We start from the raw sequence: 23,013 nt of genomic DNA on the forward strand, positions 1-23,013 counted from the left end.
GTGAAATCGAATTTACACTGATGAAATTGTGAATAAAATTGAGTCCACCTTCTAACTCTCCCTGCAAACTCCATAAGCCTTACACTGAGCGGTGTCTCTCCCCCTTTTTCTCTCTTTATTGTCTTCCAGATTTCCAGATGCAGTACTTTCCTGAGGGAACAGATCACATATGCCTCTAGTATGGCGCCCAATATTTTTCCATTTTATGGATATGAGTGTTGGTATCTTCTGATGCATTTACATATTATTTTCTTGAACAGGTTTTGAAATAAAACACTTCTATGTAACTAATTTAAGCAGTATTGCCAGAGAGCTTTTAAAAGCATAAACAGTTTCGCTCCAAAAAGCCTCGCAGTTCTGTCTTCATCACCTTTATTAGTACTATTTCCATGAAATCAACAACTTGGTTTAAAGTTTCTAATTCATTACTCTAAGAGAAACATAATCAGAAATACACTGAAGTTTCTTCATAGCATCTGTATTTGTAAAAAAGTTTACGTTTACAAAAGAAATTATCCAAATTTGTTTTGAATCTACTTGAATGTAGCTTTTATTAATCAGGTGTTCTGGAGCTGAATGATCTTAGCATTTGACATCTGAAACTTCTGTGGCTTTTTGTCTAAGCAAAGAAAACAGTGATAATGGACAACTTCCAGCTGCAAACTTTTTTTTTTTTTTTTGACACTGTACAGGTTTTATTTTGATTAATGAAGACAAGTTTTTCCAAATTTCAATTCAGTGATGTTAAAGTAGGCATTTCTTAACATATTGAAAGAAGCTTTAGCCAACTTCTGTTATAAAACTTTTAAGCCCCCAAAATCCTCAACCACCCACTCACACTCACTCGCTTTTAACCCTTAAATTGCCACATGCAATAGAAATGCAAAGGAAAACAACAAGTGGCATAAAGAGGCTTAGCACTGTGATCCCCTGGGATTGCTGGTTATTCTTACATATTACCAATTCAGGCTAGCCGCTGACTGGGGGATGTTCCTATCGACTCTATGGCACAGAGGGAAGAACTCTAGGCCAAGTTAAAGCTAACAGGGTAAATACATTTAGACAGGATACATTTCAGCGCGTTATATGCCACTGATGTAATTTTCAAGTTTGTAAGAGGGCAGCAGCTTCCCAGTGCTTGAAGCTCAGATCCAAACTGTGCACTACTATTACAGAGGTGTTTATCTTCACATGCAAGGTGCTGAGTTCTGTCTTTCTACAAGAGCTTAGGTTTATGTTATTTGGTGAAACACAATTGCATATGGAAGAAATAGATGATTTTCCTCCTTCATCCTCTTTTGGCAGCTGCCTTTTTGATCTGATCACTGGCCTTGATTTGTTTCCTGCTCCAGCCAGGGTTCAGCTCTGTTCTGTAATTCCAAGCAGATGAGCTGGGGAGTCCAACCCTGTAATTACACCTCCTCTCTTTACCCTCTAACTTCAAACCTCCCATTTCGACTTTTACATCTCAGATCACAGAGTTCTAAAGAACACCTCTGGCGTCCCAGCAGGTCTGGCTCAGCTAAACACGTTTCTGCACTCTCCGGATTTCATAGCTGAGCTGTGAGAAAGGTATAAAACCCCCTCCTGGGGAACAGGGTCTCCTGCTCTTTCTTTCTCAAAAGAAAATACACAATCAGAAACCCATGCTTCTTATTATTTATTAAATGCCATCTGCGTGCTTAGCACTTGTACAAACACAGAGAGGCAATCCCTGCTTCACAAAATCAACCCCAGGAATAACTTTGAAATCTTCACCCCAGCTCACAGATCTCACGCTGACTCCATGTAGGTCACTTGCATTGTAATGGTTAAAAAAATTTCCTCTCTTTACAAGGAAACTTGGGGTCCTAAGAACATGAACTGAAGAAGGCTACATGCTACGAAGTACATGAGAATTAGGAACACTCTTCAGAACGATGCTGTAACTGAGTAAGTTGAGTCACACTTTCAGAATATCGCGCCCAGATTTTTCTAATCTGGCTGCCAAATCTTAGCCATACCTAAGCAGCTCATTAAGTAACCCCCTTTTCAGGAGCTGCTCTTGAAGAACACTGGCTTTCTGGAAAGATGGGTTATCTGTTTAAGTGCTTAAATACGGATCGACAAGATGAACTTGTAATTTTAAGTTTAAATACACTGGCTTTCCTCATTAAAATTTTGCCTACTGTGCAGTTTCAGGGAAACGTCAGACCAGGGCGAAGCTGCGAGTGTCGAGGCGGGACTGTGCGTAACGACACCCCCGGTCCCCGTGCGCCGCAGCAAAGGCTTCTCCGTCTGTGCAAGCCCCGGTGCTGGCACGCCCCGCTGCCCCCGGCTTCCCAGCCGACACCCCCACGGCAAAGCCCGCTTCCTCGCCTGCCGCTGAAACGCGGACGCCGCCGGACGCCCCGGCCAGGCTCCCCGTGGCTTGGCAGCGCCAGCCCCTCGCCCGCCGGCGAGGAAGAGCCTTTGCGTGAGGTGCCCGGGCCAGCGGCTCCATCCAGGCAGCGCCGGGCGCGCAACCCAGCGCCGCCGGCACAGCCCGGGAGCGCGGCGCCTTTTGCGTGGTCCCACCCGGCCCGGCGGGCTGCGGCTCCACGCCGCGCCCACCCGGTGTGCCAAGGGGTGCCGCTAACCGCCGGGGTCGCGCAGCGCCGGCAGGGTCTCTGCCCGCCTCGGCATCCATACGGACCTTTCCTCTGCCAGACCCCCGGGCCCGAGCGGCCGGGACCGACGGCCGCCATCGGGAGGGCGAGCGCACCCACCCGCGACCCTCTGCCCCCACCAGCCAGCGAGCCGCGGGGCCCCCTTCGCAACTCAGCCAGCTTTTCGGGCGCACCCGCGACGGCGGGGACCCCCGGGCAGCCGGCCCGCACCCCCCCCCCCCGGCCCCGCACTCACCGTGCAGCAGCAGGGCTGGGAACAGGTATCTCATCAGGCTGCCGTACGGGGCGGACATCTCCCCGCCACGCAGAGCCCCTTCCCCGCTCCTGCGCTCCGGCCGCCACCTCCCGCCGCGCCGCCCGCGCCTCAGCACCGCCGCGGGCAGCCCACGGCCCGGCGCTGGGAGCAGGCGGCTGGCGGGGCCGCGGACCGCCGGGCACCCTCCGGGGCCGGAGACCACCGCCGCCGCCCCCGCCGCTCAGGGCCTCCGCCGCTCAGGGCCCCCGCCGCTCAGGGCTCCCGCCGCTCAAGGCCCCCGCCGCTCAGGGCTCCCGCCCCGGCCGCCGCTCGGTGCCCGAGAGTGCCCGCTCCACCGCCGTGTCTCCCGCCGTCTCCGCCGAGCGCAGCGGCGGCTCCGCTTCATATTTCCCTTTCCAGCAGGAGGAGGAGAAGGAGGGGTCGGGAGGTGGGGACTCGTCCCGGGGCGGGGAGGGGGCGGCTCCGCCGCGACGCCGGACACCGCTCCCACGGCGGGGGAAGGGTCGGCGGGGGACCGGCGGGCGGCCACGCGGGGCGCGGGTGGCGGGGCCGAGGCACGGCCGGCACCGGGCTGCGGGGGGGGCTGAGCCCGGGGGCCGTGAGGCCGCGCCCGTGGGGCCGAGGGACGCGCGGGTGGGAGAGCGGGCGGGGTGGCCGGTCCCTTCCCAGCTGCGGGGAAGGCGCCCGAGCAGGGGCGGGAGGCGCCGGCGGAGCCGCGGCTGCCGGTGCCCGTACCCCGCGGCTGCCGGCGCCCGTACCCCGCGGCTGCCTGCACCCGTACCCCGCGGCTGCCGGCGCCCGTACCCCGCTTTCCCCGGGGCCGCGGGCGGCCCCGCCGCTGCCGCTGCGCCCGCAGGCTGGAGAGCACGAAAGTTGGCGTGCAGCTTTGCCGCGAAAAGAAGCCTTTGTGTGGTTGCGGCTTTCCGCGTAAATCGGGCGTTTTAAAGGCTAAAAATAGCTGTCAAGGTTGCCGCCTTCGGTGCTGCACACTCCTGCATGCTTTTCACTCTGTTGTTGATGAGTTTTGCTTTTTAGTCTGGTGTGAGGCCCTGGCCATGCAAACACGCGTGGACTTAACGTTGTGCATGTGAGTTGCCGGTGTGCAGCCTGCGTCGAAGCGCAGGGTTTTCTTCTGTAACCTCTCGACAAGGAAGCGTGTTTTCTAGTTCGCATTTAGGCTCGTGGGCTCAGCTGTAGGGCCTCATTGCAAAGAATGTGTAACAAATTGGAGGAAATTTTCAGAAAACGACAACATAACTGAGTTCTGAACAGCTCAACCGAGCTGTTTACATGCTGCGTGTTTAAAAAGAAATACAAATGATGATTCCTTCCAACTCCCTTGAGAGGGAAGAATAAATTTAATCTTCCTCACTTATACAGGGAGGAAACTGGGACAGAAACAAGTGAGCGGTGAGCCAGAATTAGAGCTCCAGTGCCTTGGATTCTCAGGGCTACGTTTGTGTCTTCACACAAATGTTTTTCAAGCCAGTAAGGATAGTTTCCAGAGCCCTTGGTGGCAGTCTGTGCAAGGCTGTGGCTGTCAGATAGCCTTCCAGTGACCTGGACAGAGATGCACAGAGAAAAGCAACATATGTCTATGAATATAAGCAGGTAACACTAGGTAATGCTGTAAAAATAGCCTTGGCTGACATTGCTTGCTTGTCTTCCACCCGTTCCTGTAGTTGCCACAGATGTGTTTGTCATGCACATGTGTGAAAGGAGGCGATTCTTGCCATAGATGCAGTGCATTCGGAAAAAGCCTTGTGTGTCCACTTGGCTGTTTCCAGGACTAATCCAGGGCAAAATTCTGATTGCGCCACTTGTAGCAATCCTACAGTGGCAGAGACACCCAAGTAGTTTTTCTTCACCTGCATGTTCAATAAGTGAAACAGATCTAGTGAGTAAGGAAAACGAAGTTTGCTTAAATCCGGTACAAGCATCTCTATTTCTGAGTCTTCAGGACCCATGATGTACTTCAGATCTGTGTGTGAGGGTTGCCTCTCCTAAGAGAAGTTCCTGCCAGATTGATCAGCGAGATAATGCCAGGCGTGTGAACAGGTGATAGAGAGAGAAGTGAGAGGCAGCGTATGTGGGAGAGCGGATCGACCTGTTGTTGGCCATAAGCACCAGATTATTACGAGGGATTCCTGCCTGGTGGAAGAAGCCAGCTTGAGGACTCTGACGTGTTTGGCAGGCGTACGGGTAATACAGCATGCAGGAAGGCTCCTAATGTAAGTCACCTGCTATTTGCCTGAATGTAAAAGGTGGGCCAGCATCACTGTGAGCAGTAACTAAGGACTAGCAGTTTTGCAATATAATTGTATGAGAGCAGCAACATCAAAAAGCAGAGTCCTTTTCTATAGACACAACCTGCTTTACTGTCCTCAGATTGATCAACATAATAATCTGCAAAAAGATGAGGCTAAGAATCGCCTGCAAAAAAGTATTTATCCCAAAAGCCAATTATCTCAGAAGCTCATGATTTCTCTTGTGGGAAGTGACAGTCCCTCACGGCAGCATCACTAACAGCTTTTCATAAGAGGAAAGGGCAATGATTTTATGGCTCCGTTGGCCAACTTGGTAAATTAGACTCCACTTGTGATTTACTATCGGTGCAGCTTCTAGATGTGGTAATGAAATGAAATCAATACTCAGTGGGTTCAGACATAGGGGAATGTGCCAAAACCAACAGACTGTACTTTGTCTTTTACTTGTCTTTTTTGTTTTGTGTTATTTTAAGGGTATGGGGCTTCTTCTGCCTGGTGCACAATATTTTTTTAAAAAAATACCCAGTCCTACTTGTTTCATTACTGTGTCCCTGTTCAGAATGCTGTAATGGGAGCCAGTGACAAATAACAGCTCTTTGCCCTTTGATCTAGGCAGCATGTCACATCAGTGCTCATTAAAAATTGTATTAACCAATCCAACCATGACTTTCTGAACTTGGGCTCCTGGGGCAGGGTATATACCTAATGTGGGTATAATGTAAAATAATTTAAAAAGGCATCTCTCTGCCATACTATCAAAAATACCATAGAAGTCAAAGCATTTCAAGAAGGAAGTCGTCTGCAGAAGTTTGCACAGAAAGGAGCTGTTCTGAAAAAAAAAAAAAAAAAAAAAAGATGGGAAATGTACTTTGTGGCTGGGGGCCTCTGCAAAATTATTAAAATAGGAAGAAAACTAACTTGTTGGACTTGTTGTGTGACACTTCAAAGATCTAGGCATATCAGCATAGCACTTGCCTGGCTTAAGTGCCGGCTGGCTGGCTGGCTGCCAATGCCAATCTGGTGGTGAAAGATATCTAAAAGAGAGAGGATGGGAAAGAATGGAGGCAGTGAGCATGTGGGACACTATACTGTGGGGAAGAATGAGATGGGGCAGAACTCTTTGACTTGGTAATGTTTTGGCAGTGCCACATCTATGATTTGCTAATGGCTATATTATGTTTTTAAAAAGACAATATGTTCCTTTGAATAAGTCAAAGGAGCGGGACTTATTGGAAAGGAGTGCAGTGACTAATTCACAAAGAATCAAATGTCTGTCAGATTTGTATATGTGAATTGTCCATGACAAATACATCAAATTAAATGATTTGGAGAGAAGTTTTCCTACATGTCCAGCTTGAGTTAGAATCCACAAGATGAGCCTGGAGCCTGTCTGATACATAGAAATACGCACTATGTGATTTCTTATTTTGGCTTCAGCTGTTTGAGGGAGAAGTTAAACTGTTTTATGATGTAAAACAAATGGGAATTAGTTTGTTTCTCCTTTCAATTTGGACTGAAAACACTATAGTTTCTGGGGTATAGCAGGGTTTATCAGTTACTGCATCTATTATTTTTGTATTTTTAGAATACGGTGTTTAAGCTGCTGATTTTTCCCTTATTCTTTGTTGCAAAAAGTAACAAAGAACCTTTTTCTAGATATTTGAGTCCCAAATTGTGCAGAATATTTCACCTTCCCCTACCAGAGACCTGATCTTCAATGCAGCCACTGAAGCCAGCGGACTTTTGTGATTATTTTAAGGGATGGTGAATCTGGTTTTGGTTTTCTCAAGCGTGTACCTGTGGTAATGCTCACCTGCAGCCTGTGCCTCTGAGATGGTACAGGTTACCACAGAGGTCTGTCCTATATTGCTTTTCCTTGTTTAGGTAGATAACTGATCTGAGAAGTATGTTTTGCAAATGCATTTATTTTAGTCATCTAAGACACAATGCGTATGTTGAAGCTTTGCTACCTGGTAATAGGTATAGAAAATATAGACCAAACATAGTAAAAAAGAAGGTCTTATGGCTGTCAGGATAGGCTCTTTTCCCTCCGTTTTTTTCAGATACATGCAGAGACATGCATGTACACACACACACAGAGACAGAGCCCATCTGCTAGAATAGACTTGCTGGTTTCACAAAAATGTAGTTATATGAAGCAGGTTTTTTAAATTTCCTAGAACAGTTTAAAGAGTAGGTGGGAATAAAGGTATAAAATGATGTGAAGAGTAGACCCTGTGCAGCTCGGGCCATCCCAGACAAAGAAATCGAAGAAAGATGTAAAAAGCAAAGCAAATGGCTTTCCATAAAATAAGCTCTCTCCTCCTTGTTTCTCCACTTGTTTCTGGCATTTAAAATGTGCTTGTGATTTGATTGTTCAGAGCCAAAGAGGAACCTCTCTGTGTAGAATTACTTTAATATGAGCATGGACAATTTCATGGTGCTGTTGCTGCAACCAGAGCTTTAGGGCTGGGACCAGCTCCCAGTGTGCGTGGCGGGGGTCTTGCCTTTGACTATAGCAAGGGCTGGAGCAAGGCCCTGGATGAGGCTGTTGGAAATGCCAGCTGGAACAGCTAGTGCTTGTTGTATGCTGACAGCATTCATCTGGAAGCATGGCAAACAAGGGCCAAAGGTATTTCTTCATCCAGTGTACGTACAAGCACTAACCCTCTCCAGCGCTGCCAATTTCATTCATTCATGGCACTCAAATACCACGAAAATGAGTGTGGTAAAAATACCTTCATAAATGTTGTTTATGCCTCTTATTGTTTGCACAGTGGCTTTCTGATGTTGTGACTTAAAAAAACCCAAACTACCCCACACAGTCGAACCAGCAGATTGAAAAACTGTTGCAGTCTGGGCAAAAATGCCCTCTATGTATGTATCTTCTTGCTCTGCAGTGCTGTGCAACTGGTCAGAGTAATGATTGTTTCCATTGCTGACAACAAAAGAAAACTTCTGGAAAAAATTAAGCACATGTACAGTGTTCGTCACTGCTTATATTTTCTCAGAGTGAAATTGAACTTTGATTTTGATTAATTTCTCAGAGAAAATGGAATTTCTGACAATTTTTTATAAACTATCCAAAGAAGCAGTTTTCATTTCCAAACTGAAAAATGGATTAACATGCCCTGCCAAACCTGTGTAAGAGTCTCAAGTAGCAGCTAACACACCTGGGAGCTACTTTCTTAGTTTATATTCTTCTTGTAGTCCCTTTGGGGCCAATGCTTCTTCAGGTTAATAACATCCTTGGGGAAATGTGATTTTCATCCCTCAGGGAGCACTGCCCCTGGTCTTCATTCCATTTGGTGATCTTCTGCACCAGGGGAGAGACAAAGAGTGGGAAAACTGAATGTATTGCAGGCAGCCCTGGTAAAGATAGAGCTGTTCCTCTGCAAGGGGCGAGGGAAGCCCTCCTGCCCTTCTGCCCGCAGCTGACCTGAGTAGTGGTCAGTTGGACCCTGAGCGTTGCCTTAAGGGAGCAGGTGGGAAATTTTCTTTCATGGTTTTGGTCAGTGTTTGGTTTTGCTGACCAATCTCTTGTAATGTGCCTCAGATACACGAATGGCTAAACACAAGTTGAAAGTATGACCTTGTCTCACAGTGCTCCTGGGTTTTTGTAGTGGCCCTTTGGCCGGTCTGTATCTGGTCTCATTCTTGTGCTAAGGCTATTTCTCAGTGTGGTATTATAACAGCCACTTTCAATCTTGATCTTGAAATGCGGATACGATGGTCTTGGAGTTCTGCAGATATCTCAAGCATACCCACATGCAGGCATTTTTTCTCCATTAGTTACAAAGCTGACTCTTGTTCAGAATATTCACTGAATTTTAGAATCAGGATCCTGGCTCTCAGATCCACTTGTATGTTCAAGCATAAGTGCATTTTATCAAAGCTTCTTCCCAAAGGGGTCTAACTAGCATCTTTAAGCAAAAGAATACCACTGCCGTGCAGTTTCAGGCAATGACATAATCGAGGTGTCAGCATGGCCACTGAGGGCACAGTTGGCTCCAAAAAAATGTAAGTTTTCCCAAGTAGTTTGAAAATAAGGAGGAGGAAAAACGTAAGTAATGAAGTCTTGGAGACTTACCATTTCTAGTCTTGGCAGCCAGGATGGAACAGAGGCCAGAGTCAAGCCTCTGCTCTGGCCTGATGTGCAAGGCCAGTGCAAATCACTTGGTTTCTCAGGGCCTCAGCTTCCCCAACAGTAAGGGGAAAAAGTACAAATTTGTGGGTAACTTAATGGTCTAACAGTAATGCACGTATGGTATGAACTGTAACTTAGGGTGGGAGTTTACCCACAGATAGAATGGCATTAGTGTGGCTGTAAATACGAAATATCACAGGATCGCATAATCATAGAAAGGTTGAGGTTGGAAGGAACCTCCGGGAGTCATCCGGTCCAGCTCCTCTGCTCACACAGGGCCACCTAAGAGCCAGTTGCCCAAGATCATGTCCAGATGGCTTTTGAGTATTTCCAGGGTGCGAGATTCCACAGCCTCTACAGCGCAGCCTGTATATTACATCACCTCAGGGTATTCCCGATCAGCTGCAGTAAGTTTTGAATCCCTTCCATCATTTTCATCTATTTACCAATGTAGAATATATGTTATATACATATATTTGTATAGGTGATGTATGTACATATGCTTAAAATATGTCTATTTTCTATATGCATAAAGTCTTTGAAATATCTGGATAGTGCATTATCCTAGTACATGCTCTTCAAGTCCATACGCAGCCAGCCAGCTTGCTGACTGCCTGAAGTAAACTGCAATCTTCCCAGACAGTTCTGTCTGCAGCTGTAAGGTGTTCTCTAGGCTACTTAAAAGCTGCCAGGTTCTGTAGGAAAACTGCTTATCTGCTGAGGAAATATTACCAGCAGCTTCTTGGGGAGAAGCTCCAAGTTTCTCGGAGCAGTGGCTAAATTACAACTGTAGGTGATAAAAAGAGCAGAGAAGAAGGAAAGGAAAAACACCAACCAGCTGAATTCTGGCTCATTTCTTTCCTCTCCCGTTTCTGTGCTTGGTATAAGAAGTAGGAGCATAACTGGCGGGGTGGCATAAGACATCTGTGTGTTTCCTGGGGCTGATGCTATTTAGGCTTTAGAAAATAGCTAGTGAGTAACCACCCCGAGTAAGAGGGCAGCTCTGTCCCCTTTTGCATCTTTGCCTAATATAGATAACTGCCCCAAGCAGTCACATGGTCTCTGTCCAGAGAATCCCTCATGCCTCCCTTCCTGCCTTTTGTGTTTGCTCTGGACAAAGTTGCAATTAGCTTGTGTCAAACAGCACATAGCAGTACCTTCTCTTCCTGCTGTGGGAGGAATTAACAGCAGTGCAGAAGCCCTTTATCCCCGTACCATCCACCGCCTATAACCCCTGCAGCTCCGGCAGCCCCTTCCCCAGCTCTCCTCTTAGCCCCTTCCCTTTGCACTGCTGCCCAGCCTCAAACCAGCAAGGAACATCTACCTGTGGAGGGTTATAAAAAACACCTGGTGAAAGGGACATGCTCACACCTGTGTTGCCTGGCATGGTAAGGGATTGAGCACGTGGGATGCTCCAGGATGAGAACAGAGAGCAGAGGTGTGGATTGTGGAGAAGGCAGCCAAGACGTGGTGGCCCTCACACTGCTCTGCCTCCGTTGCACGCGCGTGTGCGCACACACACACACACAAACACCCCACAGACAGGCAACCCACGGAACAGTTTTTCCCATTGGAATAATCACAGCTACTCCAATTACAGCCACACGTGTGTGCAACTTACTCCTGGCAGATAAATCAGTGATCAAATATCCTCTTCAGCCCGCTCGTTAATTACTGAGCTGTTCCCCATCACATTACAGAAATAAAAAGTACATTTGGTAGCAATTGTTGATGTGAAGGAGTCTGCACACAGAGTGCTCTGCTCATCATGCAAGTGTGGTAAACTCCTGGAGATATTTTTAAAGGAGCATTTTGCAGAAGTTGCCTCCGTTGTGAATCAAGGGGCAAACAGCTGCTGATACTTTCACTTTGCTCTCTACTCTCCCAGACCTGGAAGAAGCTAACATGGTCAGAGTGAGCGGCTGGTTCGTGACTCTGCATTGATGCACGTGTGGGGAGCAGAATTTTCTTCTGAGTATCACTGTGTGTGAAATGGGAGCAAGCTGCCTGCAATGAGTGGAACTGTTTGGAAGGAAAAGCCCGTCCAAATTCCTCAGGTCATACCAGATCTGCCTTGTGGATTTCCATTTTTCCATGAGGGGCACAGAGCGACGCAAGCACTGGATAGGAGCTAACATTTGACTCACAGGGAGTAAAACAACAGTGCCTTTCTGTAGCTAGTATCTGTTTTTATTACTGTGTATTATGAATATAGTTAGTAGCATGGCTACTGTTTTCTGACAATACCACCACAGCAAGGTTGAGATTCCTATGGGCTAACACCTCCAAGGAATCAAGGGAAGGGGAAGAGGAGTACAGATGGCTGTGTGTAAAGGGCCCTCTGCAACATGCTCCACCACTCACAGACTCCCTCCTCCCTTCCTCCCTTGAACATCAAGGCTGGGAAATCGAGAACTTGAGAGAAGTGCAATTTAATTGCTCTCATGCTTCCATGGTCAGCCATTACCAAACTGTTATTACTCATCTCCTTCCTGTCTGACATGAGTCTGTAGCTGTTTATGAGCTCCCCAAACTTTCTTTTACTTGCTTATACTTGGTTTTGGGAGTCTTGACAGTACAGAAGTTTGCTCTGAAGAGCTATGTATTCCTTATTCACTGGGCAAATGTCCTAGATGTAAGCACTGGGAATGCTTTATGGCGTGATAGGCCGGAGAACTTGTATCCCAGGAACAGAGACATGCACAGCAGTCCTCAAATAAAGGATGGTAATTAGCCTACTTTCTGCCAACTCTCATGATAAAAGCATTTACCCCTTTACTTGCTTTTTCAATTTTCAAGCCCACCTCTACCACCAAGTATGTCGTTTGAGGGTTTGTCCAGGTTTATACAGTTCAGAAGTTTCCTACTGCAGTCAGTGGGAGTTTCACCTTTGGTTTTAGCAGAAGTGGGGTAGGTTGCAAGGCTAGTGACAAATCCTTTATAGTTCGGTCTGAAAGCAAGTGCAAACAACTGAAAGAAATGTCTTAATAAAGATAATTTGCATGTTGAAACTTACATTGCGTAAATGTGCCATTAATATCATTAATATCTTCCTGGAGATAAGATGCAATGAACTTCTTTGAAGACAAATTGCTCAACTCACCCATGGCATGACTTCAGTGGAATCTCACCCACTTCTGACAGTGATGTATTTTGTCTGGAGCACTTTCCTCTGGGAGTCCAAGATGTCTATCTCTTCAAATCCGTACAATCTAACATCAGAGAACTCAGAAGCAGGACTCTCAAGTTCCAGTACCAGCTCAGCCATGAACTAGCATTATACTGGTTATCTCATTTAATTTCTGTGGGCCTTGGCTTAATCATAAATCTCATAGGCATACTTATTTCTTGCAAAACTTTTCAGAATCTCACTTTGAAAAGTATACTCATGAAAAATTTAAATTACCACAAATTAAATGCTTCTAAAATAATTTGCAAGTAGAGAAGGAGATTCATTCCCACTAAAAGGAAAGGAGGAGATGTTTCCTGAGGCTGTTGTAGAAATTTTTGACCGTTTCTAATACAATGGAAGAGCAAAGAAATATTCTTGGGGTGTTTGATTGCAACAGAAAGGAAGTCCTGTACTCAGCTTTCTCTGTTGTTGTATTGGGGTTTGTCCATGTATTCAAAAGTGAAAAGTGTTCACTTCTACTGTAGGAGAAGTGACAGTCGTTCAGGCTTGAGCATGAGTTGTGATGGGCTGCATTTTAAATTTGTCATCTTTGACATGGAACAAAAAATTGTCTGTATAAATGTTAGTTTAAGAAAACAATGCCAACATTTTAAACCTTTAAGTTAAGCAAACACTTTTATGTCTCCTTGATGTTGGCTGGGAGCCATTTTAGGTCTGAAAGGGCTTTAAGCCCTTTTTTTTTCATTTCAAAGTCCTAAGTTTTAATGCATGTTATGCATCTTGCCTTCAAGAAATTATGAATGATAAGAGTGGGAATGGAGGCACATTTCCACAGTCTGTTTCAAGGAAATTTGCCTGTATTGCAGTGATACAACATGGTCTTCAAGAGTAGATGGAGCCCTTATTGGTCCTCTGCTTTTGAACCTCCACTCTTTTTTTCATACCTTGACTTTATGTTATAAGAGCTCAGGGTCCTTTTTCTCTCTGTGATGATCACACCAAGGGAGCCCTGGTCTAGCCTGGCCTCTTGCTTAACAGAAGGCTTTTAATAGTGCAGTCACTTGTTGCTGAAGTCAAAGAAACCATGATTTAGCTAAACAGTCTCAGATATTTGGACAGAGCAGAGGCAATTCAAAACACTCATAGGCAAAAAATATTTTTATATAATGGTATAGGGAAGTAACACCCTCAGAGATATGGTGGCAGTTAACACTTAGAGAGATGTGCTAACAAGAGACATTTTATAAGCTTTTTGTGAAGAAATATTTATCTGCCAATGAAAGACACTTGGTACATAGTTGCAGCTGAAGAAACACTAAGCAGAATGGGGTACAGTTTATCATCCCAACTACATTATATTCTCCTGTTACTATTTCTCTACTGCATATGAATATTAGTGTTAAAATACTCAAGCTGTATCTTAAGTATGTGTCTGTTCACATATGTGTTTGTGTATACATATATACACACAGACATACACACACACATAGATATATATATATGTATCTATGCCAAATCCTTTTATGTCTAAACTGTAGATTGTGTCACAAGATTAAGCAGCTTGGTTTTGTAAAACTAAAGTAAAACATCTGTTTGGAAAGGCCCTGGCATTGTAAGAATTTTTTGCAGGCTGTATCTGCATTCAATGAACATTAACCCACATAAGTTTTTATAATTATTTCAACTCAAATAATCTCATCACATACATTCAGAAACTGAAGATAGAATGCCTGTTGAACTTAAGCAAATGCTTCTCCTGAATTACAGTCATTAAGTTTGCATAATGTTCTCAATGGTAAGCTGTTGTTTTCACTGGCTCGTAATTTTCTGAGCTGTTTTAGCTGGGTCCCTACTTTAAGGTGAAATATGTTTTTCAGGGCTTCATCAATAAATGATTAATTTTCCACCACTTCTGTGAAAGGCAAGAGAAAAAATTCACCTTACTTAGCAGAAAATGCCCTCTGTGAATCTAGCGAAGAGGCCTGGGGCCAAAACAGGGGATCTGGGGATCAGAATCCTTCTTTCTTGTTCAAAGGAACCACCCATCTTTATAAACATTTCTTAAACATACATGTTTAAATATTAAATGTTAATGTTAAAACAAGAATCCATCTGAGGTGTCCAAAATTAATGAGCATTTAATGCTCATTAATGATTTATTCCAGGTCTTACAGTCAGATCTTGGTACTCAGATTTCCGAGATGCATGGCACTGTTTTGTCAATAAGGCGTGGTTGCCTCTCAGACGGAAACCGTTCCAGATTCTGTTCAGTTCTGTTTCCTGGTGAGCAGAGGATATATTTACCCATCTGGGACAATCGCTTCATGATCTACCAAGGAAAAACACTTTGTAATTGCCATACTTTCTTAGTGCTGCTGGTACAGATTGGCTGCCTGATGTATGGATCAGCAGTGAGTACTGCAGCGGGTGGAGGTCTGCTGCTCCTCTGAAATTCGGATCGCTTCTAGTTACACCATAATTTCTCAGTCCTTTCTGGATTCCCTTCAGATAAGATAGCTCAGATATGAATGCTTGTTCTGAAAGCAAGGCAAGGACAGAGAAGACCTTTGTCTTTTCATCAACATACCAAAATCTGTGTCAGAGCAAAGAAATGCGGATTCTGAAACAGAAAGTTTTTTTCACTTTATCTGCCTGAGTAGAAATGAAAGCAGAGTAACAGCGTATTACAGTTGTGAAAAATCTCACATTTTTTCCAGACATAATTGTCCCTTAGTAAAACGCACACACTGGGAAGCATGAGGGATCCGGTTCTGTGAGTATTGCAGAGTGGAGCAGGCTGGGTGGCAATGCAGCGTGCCTTTTGCCTTTTGCAAATAGGCTCAGAGAAGCTGAGGGACTCTTGCAGCTGTTCCCGCTCCATGCCACTCGTTTTGCAGACCGTTTGCTGCACCCTACTTTTGGGCCTTGAAAAGATGATAATTTATAAGCAGCTCCAAGCTCTTAGGGAAGTCTCTAGGAGTAAGGCTGTTCAGTCTTCCACACGAGGCTCTGGATGCAATGACACTGGACCATGTCTGGACCTTTTAGATGTACAGGTATAAAGGAAACAACAACAAATAGAAGTTTTTGGAAGAGTAGAGACCTGAATGTTTACCATATTGTTCTACACATGCAGGTGGAGGTCCTTTAACATCATTATGCATCCAAATAATTGCATTAGGCTTCCAATGCTTGCCCTCCTATCCCGAAACTCATGTCCCCTCAGCCATGCAGACTAAACAATCAAAGTACAGAATTGCTGTTTTTCAGTTTTAGGCCCCCTTCTTTCCCACATGCTTTGTGTTTTGGTTCAGCAACTGGCTAAGACTTTAGAGACTGCTTATTAGTAGCCATGTGGATGCAATTTAACTGTCTTTTATTCCAGTCATGCTTTTATTTGAAATTTGAAAAGATAGTGGTACAATACCAAAAAAAAAAAAAAACCAACAAAAAATTTAACATGTGATTCCTTTCAGAAAAGACACATTATTCTATGAAATTGTGGACCACTGTGCAAAATAAATCAGGCTATTAAAGAATAGGAATTAAAATGAAAGCCAATAAAAAATAGCAAGTATCAGTGTCCAGCAAAAACTAATGTACTGGCTAGGTACCACAGACCAAGTTTAGGCTCCAGTCTTGCCCTGTGTTTATGTTCTTGAACAACCTTATATACAGGGGGATTGTCGTCTATATCTGCGTCTGGAGGACATGGCTCTGTGTGAACAACCCTGCTATATGGAATGAACTGATGCATCCATTTCACTGTTAGAGCTGTAGGTAAGTGGTACTAAAGCACTGAATTAAATTACATCAGATTAAAACATTCTCGTAATAACCTGAAGGAGTAGGTAAGCGTTATCATGTACTACAGGAGAAGATGAGGCACACTATATTTTCATGTGTGTACTCTGTAGATCAGGCAGCTAAATTAATTTTGACTGAGGTTTATTTCCTGTCTTTGTTAAGTGTATTGGATCCAACAGTGTAATATACATGCTTTTTATGCGGAATGAAGCAAGATCCCGTATCCACATAGTTTATTTCTGATGAAATCTCATCTTATATATTTGTAAACATTGCTATTTCCTTTCTGGAAGCTCTTAACATTGTGCATAATTTCATCAATTTCTAGCATAGCTGTTTCTGACATAGCACGTACTCGGGCGTGCAGCACAGGCACACAGAGCATTTAGAGAGGCCAGCATCAGCTGTGCTCTCACAGAATGGATTTGCCCTTGCTTACAGGGCTTCTGGGCCATGGGGAGGCCAGCACGCTATGTGGTGGTAGAAGGGGCAGAGCTGTGCCTGTCTGTGGGGGACAGGCAGTTCCTCCAGGTCACCCTCCCGAGGAGCCCCCAGGAGCTGCCTGTGCCCCGTACATGACCGCTGGCATCCCTGCAGCCAGGGCTGACCTGCATTCGTGGCGGCAACTGGGAAGTTCAGCCCAGCCTTCCCGGAGATGGGGTCTGTAATTTAACAAACAGGCACTAAACTCTGAGCTGTACTTTTTGCTCTTCGATGCTTGTTCCTATCTGGGAGAGCAGCCGCTTCTTCTGGCCAGCATGAGCACATCTCTGGTTACCCAATGACCTTGAGCAGGGAAATGATCTGCCCCAAAAAATAACCACTGCCCACCCAGTCACTTTTTAGCACGAGGAGATCGTGCCTATGCCGGCATCAGGAGCGTTAGGAAGGACTGGCCAAGGGGTTAGAGGGTATCCCAAGGAGCATACTCCTTGGGAAGAGATGTGAGGGATGCAGAGCACCGTCAGTCTGGGACTGCAGGGACTTCTAGGTGAAATGGACTTACAGCCAGGGTCAGGACTGTTGTCTGACTGTTTCTGCCCTAGTACATTGTATGTATGATGGGTGAGATGAGACCGATTTAGGTTCAGTACTTTGCCTATTTAAATGGAAAAAAATGCATCATAGAAGTTGCATTTTAAACAGTATTTGGTTGAGTATAAAAAGATAAAAATAGTGATTGTATTTGTTATCTCTTTTTGTGACCTTCTTCCTTCCAGTGCAAAGAAAAACTTAAGAAAAGGTAACAGAGAGAGGATGGGGAGTTTTATTGTGCTTTTGAAAGTAGCAAATGTTAAAGATATTAAAAGATAATAAAAATAGAAATCAGTTGGGATTGTTTAAGAAACACAAACATCAAAACTCTATGTTTACGAAAATAACATTTTTTGATAGAGGAAAATCCTCTTTAACTGAAAAAATTCCTGCCATCCCGCTGACTGAATTATACAATGGTTTGGTGACAGTTCCACAAATGAAACCCAGAAAATTTAGTTCTTCATGTCAAGCAGGCCACATTGCTCCATTCTTTCACAAGCAGAGCCAATTCTTAGTGCAGGATGTCTCACTAGTGTGGAAGGCCTGTTTTGAGAGTCTTCTGAAAAGCTGAAGTTTGGGATGAGTCCAGGGTAAGTGTTACTGACCCTTTTTAGACTGAATATTTATTAAGCAAGCCCAGAGGATTTTTAGCTTGACCCTGTCAAATTTAGCAGCCAGGACTGTTGTTGGATGTTCTGTCGTTGCTGCATTGGTGTTTATGCTTTCAGTGTGTATAAATAAATTAAAAAGTATTTTTTTTGAACAAATGGGAGAATGTTTGCATGTAAACAAGTAAGTCCGCAACAAAACAAGACAAAAAGTTCATAGGCCCTGAATTTTTAATTATGGTTAGGCAAGCTTGAAAATATAGTTCTTGTTGACAATCAAATATATGTACCCATTTGCTCCATAACTTCTGAAGTTTTCTCTGCAAGATTTTTTTTTTTTTAAAATCCTTCTTTACCCTGGAGGATAAGATAATCCAATGTAGCTCTTGAAATATATAGGCACTTATACAGGACATCAGTAAAGCAGGATTATTTTCTGTTTTTTTGTTTGTTTGTTTTTTGTTTTGGTTTGGGTTTTTTTTTTTTTTTGTTGTTTTGTTTTTATTTTAAATATTTATCTTTAGCTTTAAACTTACAGGTCAGGTTCAGCCCAGCTTATCCTTTAGTCATTCTGCTCTGACATGTCAGCCCAATTAAGTGCCTAAACCATGGGGAATCACTTATTCTGTGGATTAATTTATCCATTTTTAACACGCCTTCTGTACATTGCAGTGTAAATACCAAAGACTGTTGTTAAGCATGCGCAGTTCCCCTTGACTTCAATATGGGTGCAGTTCTTTATCAATGACTGGGATGTTCCTCAGATGACTCCACAGAAGACATCACCAGGAAGGACCTCTTTTCTGGTAAAGACGAAGGACAGAAATGTTGGAAGAAGCATGTCTAAAGCAAGCTGTTGCTCTCATACAAAGGTGGTTGGCAGATAACTCGGTGCTGTGGTTTAACCTGTATTGGGTCTGGCTGAGCCCCACAGCAGCCCGCATAGCGCTGTGCTTTGTGTTGGCAGCTAGAAAGGTGGTGATAACACACCAGCGTTTTGATTGCTGTTGAGCAGTGCTTGCGCAGAATCAAAGCTGTCTTTCCAACATTCCCCCCACCTCTCACCAGCAGGCTGGGAGTGGGCAAGACCTTGGGAGGGAACACAGCCAGGACAGCTGACCCAAAGTGACCAAAGGGATATTCCATACAGTATGATGTCTGCTCAGGTATAAAAGCCAAGAGAAAGGAGGAGGAAGCGGGGACATTCGTTATTTACGACATTTGTCTTTTGGAGCAACCACTACGCATACCGAAGCCCTGCTTCCCGGGAAGTGGCTGAACATCACCTGCCAATGGGAACTAGAGAATAACGTCTTTTGTTTTCCTTCGGTTCCTCGTGTATGCCTTTTGCTATTGCGTCATTAAACTGACTTAATTTTGACACACAAGATTTTTTTCATCCCATTTTCCACACACACATGCACACACACACACCCACACCCATTCTGCTGAGGAGGGAAGTGATAGAGAAGCTTGGTGAGCACCACACAGCTCTCTCCCCCTCCCTCCCAATGAGATGGGGGAGTCAGAAGGGGAAAAGTGAGGAAACTTGAGGGTTGAGATAAAGACAGTTGAATAGGTAAAGCAAAAGCCACACATGCAAGCAAAGCAAAACAAGGAATTCATTCACCACTGCCCATCAGCAGGCAGGTGATCAGCCTGGGAAATATCCAGGAAAATAGGGTTCCATCACACGTAACAGTTACTTGGGAAGACAAATGCCATCACTCTGAATGTTCCCCTTTTCCTTCTTCTTTCCCCAGCTTTATATGCTGAGCATGCTGTCATACGGTACAGGACATCCCTTTGGTCAGCTGGGGCCAGCTGTCCTGGCTGTGCCCCCTCCCAGCTTCTTGTGCCCCCCCAGCCTGCTCGCTGGTGGGGTGGGGTGAGGAGCAGAAAAGGCCTTGGTGCTGTGTAAGCGCTGCTCAGCAACAACTAAACATCAGTGTCAGCACTGTTTTCAGCACAAATCCACAAAAAACTAATCACTATGAAGAAAATTAACTCTTCCCTGCCTGACGCCAGCACACTTGGATGTGAGATGGCTGAGATGCTAGCAAGTATCTTTCCCTAAAAGTAGTTTTCAGCATCAGAGATAGAAAATAACAATGTAGGAATGGCAGTGCTGGTCAGACCAGGCACCCATCGAAACCAGGGTCCTTTCTCTAATGGTGGGCCATGGGTGTCTAGGTAAAATAAGAACAGGGCTTAGTGCTTAGTGAATGGTACTTGCTTGGTACGCTCTCCTGCCAGCCAGAAATTTGGGGCTTAACACCCCCCCAAGCTGGAAGTTGCATCTGTAAAATGCATCAGTTCCCTGCAAACTTTTGTTTCGTGAATTTGTCTGGCTGTGTTTTGAAACTGCTGGTATCCATAGCATCCTGAGGCGAAGTACTCCAGAGCTTAATAACACGTTGTGTGAAGAGCCTCTGCCTTTTGCTTATTTTCCACCTGGCACCTTCTGACTTCATGCTATGCCCCTGATTCCTGCCCTGAGGGGACAGTGCTGCCATTGTGCCCAGCTTGCTCCCCCTGTGACACGCATGTGTGATTTATGGACCTCTGTCGTACTCCCACTTGGTCATTTTGTTTCCAGCCTATTCTGTTTAGTGATTCCTGGTGGGGAAGCTGTTCCATGCGTTTGATCATCCTTGTGACCTTTCCCTGAACCTTCCCCAGTTCAAATATATCCTTTTTGGGGTCAGAAGAGCAAAACTGCACAGGGTGTTCAAGGTGCAGGCACATGAGAAATACATGCAGTGGCATAATAATAACAACAACTCTTTTTGGTCTTTTCTTTAAAAGCCCCAGTGTTTGAGTTTCCTTACTGATGGTTTCTTGGTGCCAAACCTGTATTTATGTGAAAATATCCACATAAAGGATTGTACTCTAGAGGGGTAATTATCTTAGAGGCCATCATTTTATATCTGTCTGGAGAGCTAGACTAGACCAGCCTAGCTGAACAGTAGTAATAACAGAAAGAGAAAAAAAAAAGTTTGTTTTAAGAAAACCAGAATGATTTAAAAAAATACAGAATGAAAATAAACACTTTTAGGGCAATTCACTCAAATTTTCTTTTCACACTCTTGTTCAAAAAAGTTTTGTGTGAAAGTTTATTTTTTAAAGAAATATTATATTGGTTTAGAGACAATTCAGGAAGTTTTAGAACATGAACCTTACATTCAGACCTTGCAAAAGGCTTTGAACTAATGAAATAAAATGAATCTGGAAGATCATCATGCATGTTAGCAGTGAGAGATTGTGCTGGGCTTGGATTTCTTTGAGTATGTCAATGAAGTGGTCAGTGGATAATGTAAAAGGAGTTGGTAAAATTTCTTTAGACTTTGAAAGACCTTTGACAGCAGCTAGTGAAAAATTAATTAGTCACTGGCTCCAAGTCCAACAGTCATTATTACTGAAAAAGCTGGAAGGAATCAATTTCCATCAGTGACCGGTTTTTATTATTGCAAAATCCTAAGAGCAGAGTCTGACAAGTTTCCATGTTAGGGCCAATGTTTAGTGTATACAGTAATAACCTGGAAATGACGGTGAGCCCAGAGGCAGTAAGTCAGCAGATGGCCCCCAAATAGTTTAGGTTAGTCAAGGTGAAACAAGTAGATGGGAAGACAAAGACTGGGAAAAATTTGGTGAACCTTAAGGAATCTAGATAAATGAACTACTCGTAGCAAGTGAAGTTCAGTATTGCTAAATGCAATTTATAAATGCAGTAATAATTATAAAAACAATGGATAAATACACTGCAAATGTACAGAATGTGTTCTGTACATTGTAGACAGTCTTATGTTACAGGAACTCAATAAAAAAGTGAAAAATCTCTTCCCAGCATGTAGCTACTAAGCTGCTACAAGTAGCATATGAAGTAGGGAAAGTCCTACCCACACAAGAAATAGAAACTATTCAGGTAGGCAAATCACTCTTTTTAAGTTTAATAAGTCCCTGAGCCACACAGGTTTGAAAGACAAAACATTAATAAAGAACGTAATTTTAAAGATGTTGCTTCCCTTTGCAAAATTATAGTCTTGGTAACTGCTAGAAAAGTGTTCTGACTGGCCAAACCCCCGACTTTGACTAAATTAGGTTAATTATCATTGTAAGTTGTTTGAAGATTATAAAGATAACTAGCTTTTGGTGTACAGATACTACCAGTAAGTTTGAGAAAGTTCTCACGTCACAGGCTTAATTTACTTAAGATCAATGAAATTGTTTCGATTTTGTTACTGACCACTGTTAGTAATACAATCCTGCTTCTTGTCAAGTTAGGGGGTAATGCACATTTAAATTTTGTTTTTCCTCAATATGCAACCTTGTGTATTTCTGCCTTCTAGAAACATTTGAGCTAGTAAAACTCACTATTGTAAACATCCAGAAAAAGCAAACATAAAAGAGCAAAACAGCTGGGAAGCATTTGTTTAGAAAGTTGATCAAATGTTTGCAGACCCTTTTTTTCCCCCCTCAGTATTCACTCGCCTATGTAGGCATGGAGGTAGCTTTACTTCTTTATGTAGGCCATACTTTTCACCTAGAGAATTCCAATCCCTTTTACAAACAATGAGCAATACATAAACTCCAATTGCAGCGTTGTCTGAACTGCACTTGCCTGTGGTGTGAAGTAGACACGGCACACCAATTCAACGTCCCTTAGTTTCGATAGCATGCCAATATTGTATTGAAGGGGCAAAATAAATGGCAGAAATGAAATTTGACCAGCAGACTTGAATCAACACTTTCACTGCAACGAGCAACGTCCTAGGTCTTTCTGTGCGTGCAAATGGCAAGGAGCAGCACTTCAGCCAGACCCTCTGAGTGATTCACTGGGTCAGGGAGGGGATGGGGAGAAGGTGCAGAGGGCTGCAGCGCTTGGATCAGAGGTTTGTCAGAAGTTCTGCAGTATCGTACAGACCCTTTCCACCTTCTTTTAATGTGAAAGGAGGTATTTAAGGCATCAGAGAGCAGTAACCCTGAATCATGCACGGGGCACACAGTGAACTGTTGTCTGTGTCTCCTTTCTTTCTTCTGCTCAGGTAGATTTGCCGCAGCTTGAATCAAATGGATTCCATTTGTCAGTCTTCAGGGTTGATGCAGTAT

At 44.3% G+C, this 23,013-nt stretch overlaps 1 protein-coding gene across 1 annotated transcript in view; it reads right to left on the reverse strand.

Moving 5' to 3' along the window:
* Window positions 1-13,118, reverse strand: part of APCDD1 (APC down-regulated 1) — a 50,286-nt gene extending 37,168 nt beyond the window's left edge. The window contains exon 1 of the mRNA XM_080379019.1: window positions 2,884-13,118. Coding sequence (XP_080235145.1) covers window positions 2,884-2,941 — 58 coding nt within the window. The 5' untranslated portion in view covers window positions 2,942-13,118. The remainder of the gene's footprint in view (window positions 1-2,883) is intronic.
* Between the last annotated feature and the right edge of the window lie 9,895 nt (window positions 13,119-23,013).

Source organism: Falco punctatus, assembly GCF_963210335.1.
Source record: "Falco punctatus genome assembly, chromosome: 3".
Taxonomy (NCBI): domain Eukaryota; kingdom Metazoa; phylum Chordata; class Aves; order Falconiformes; family Falconidae; genus Falco; species Falco punctatus.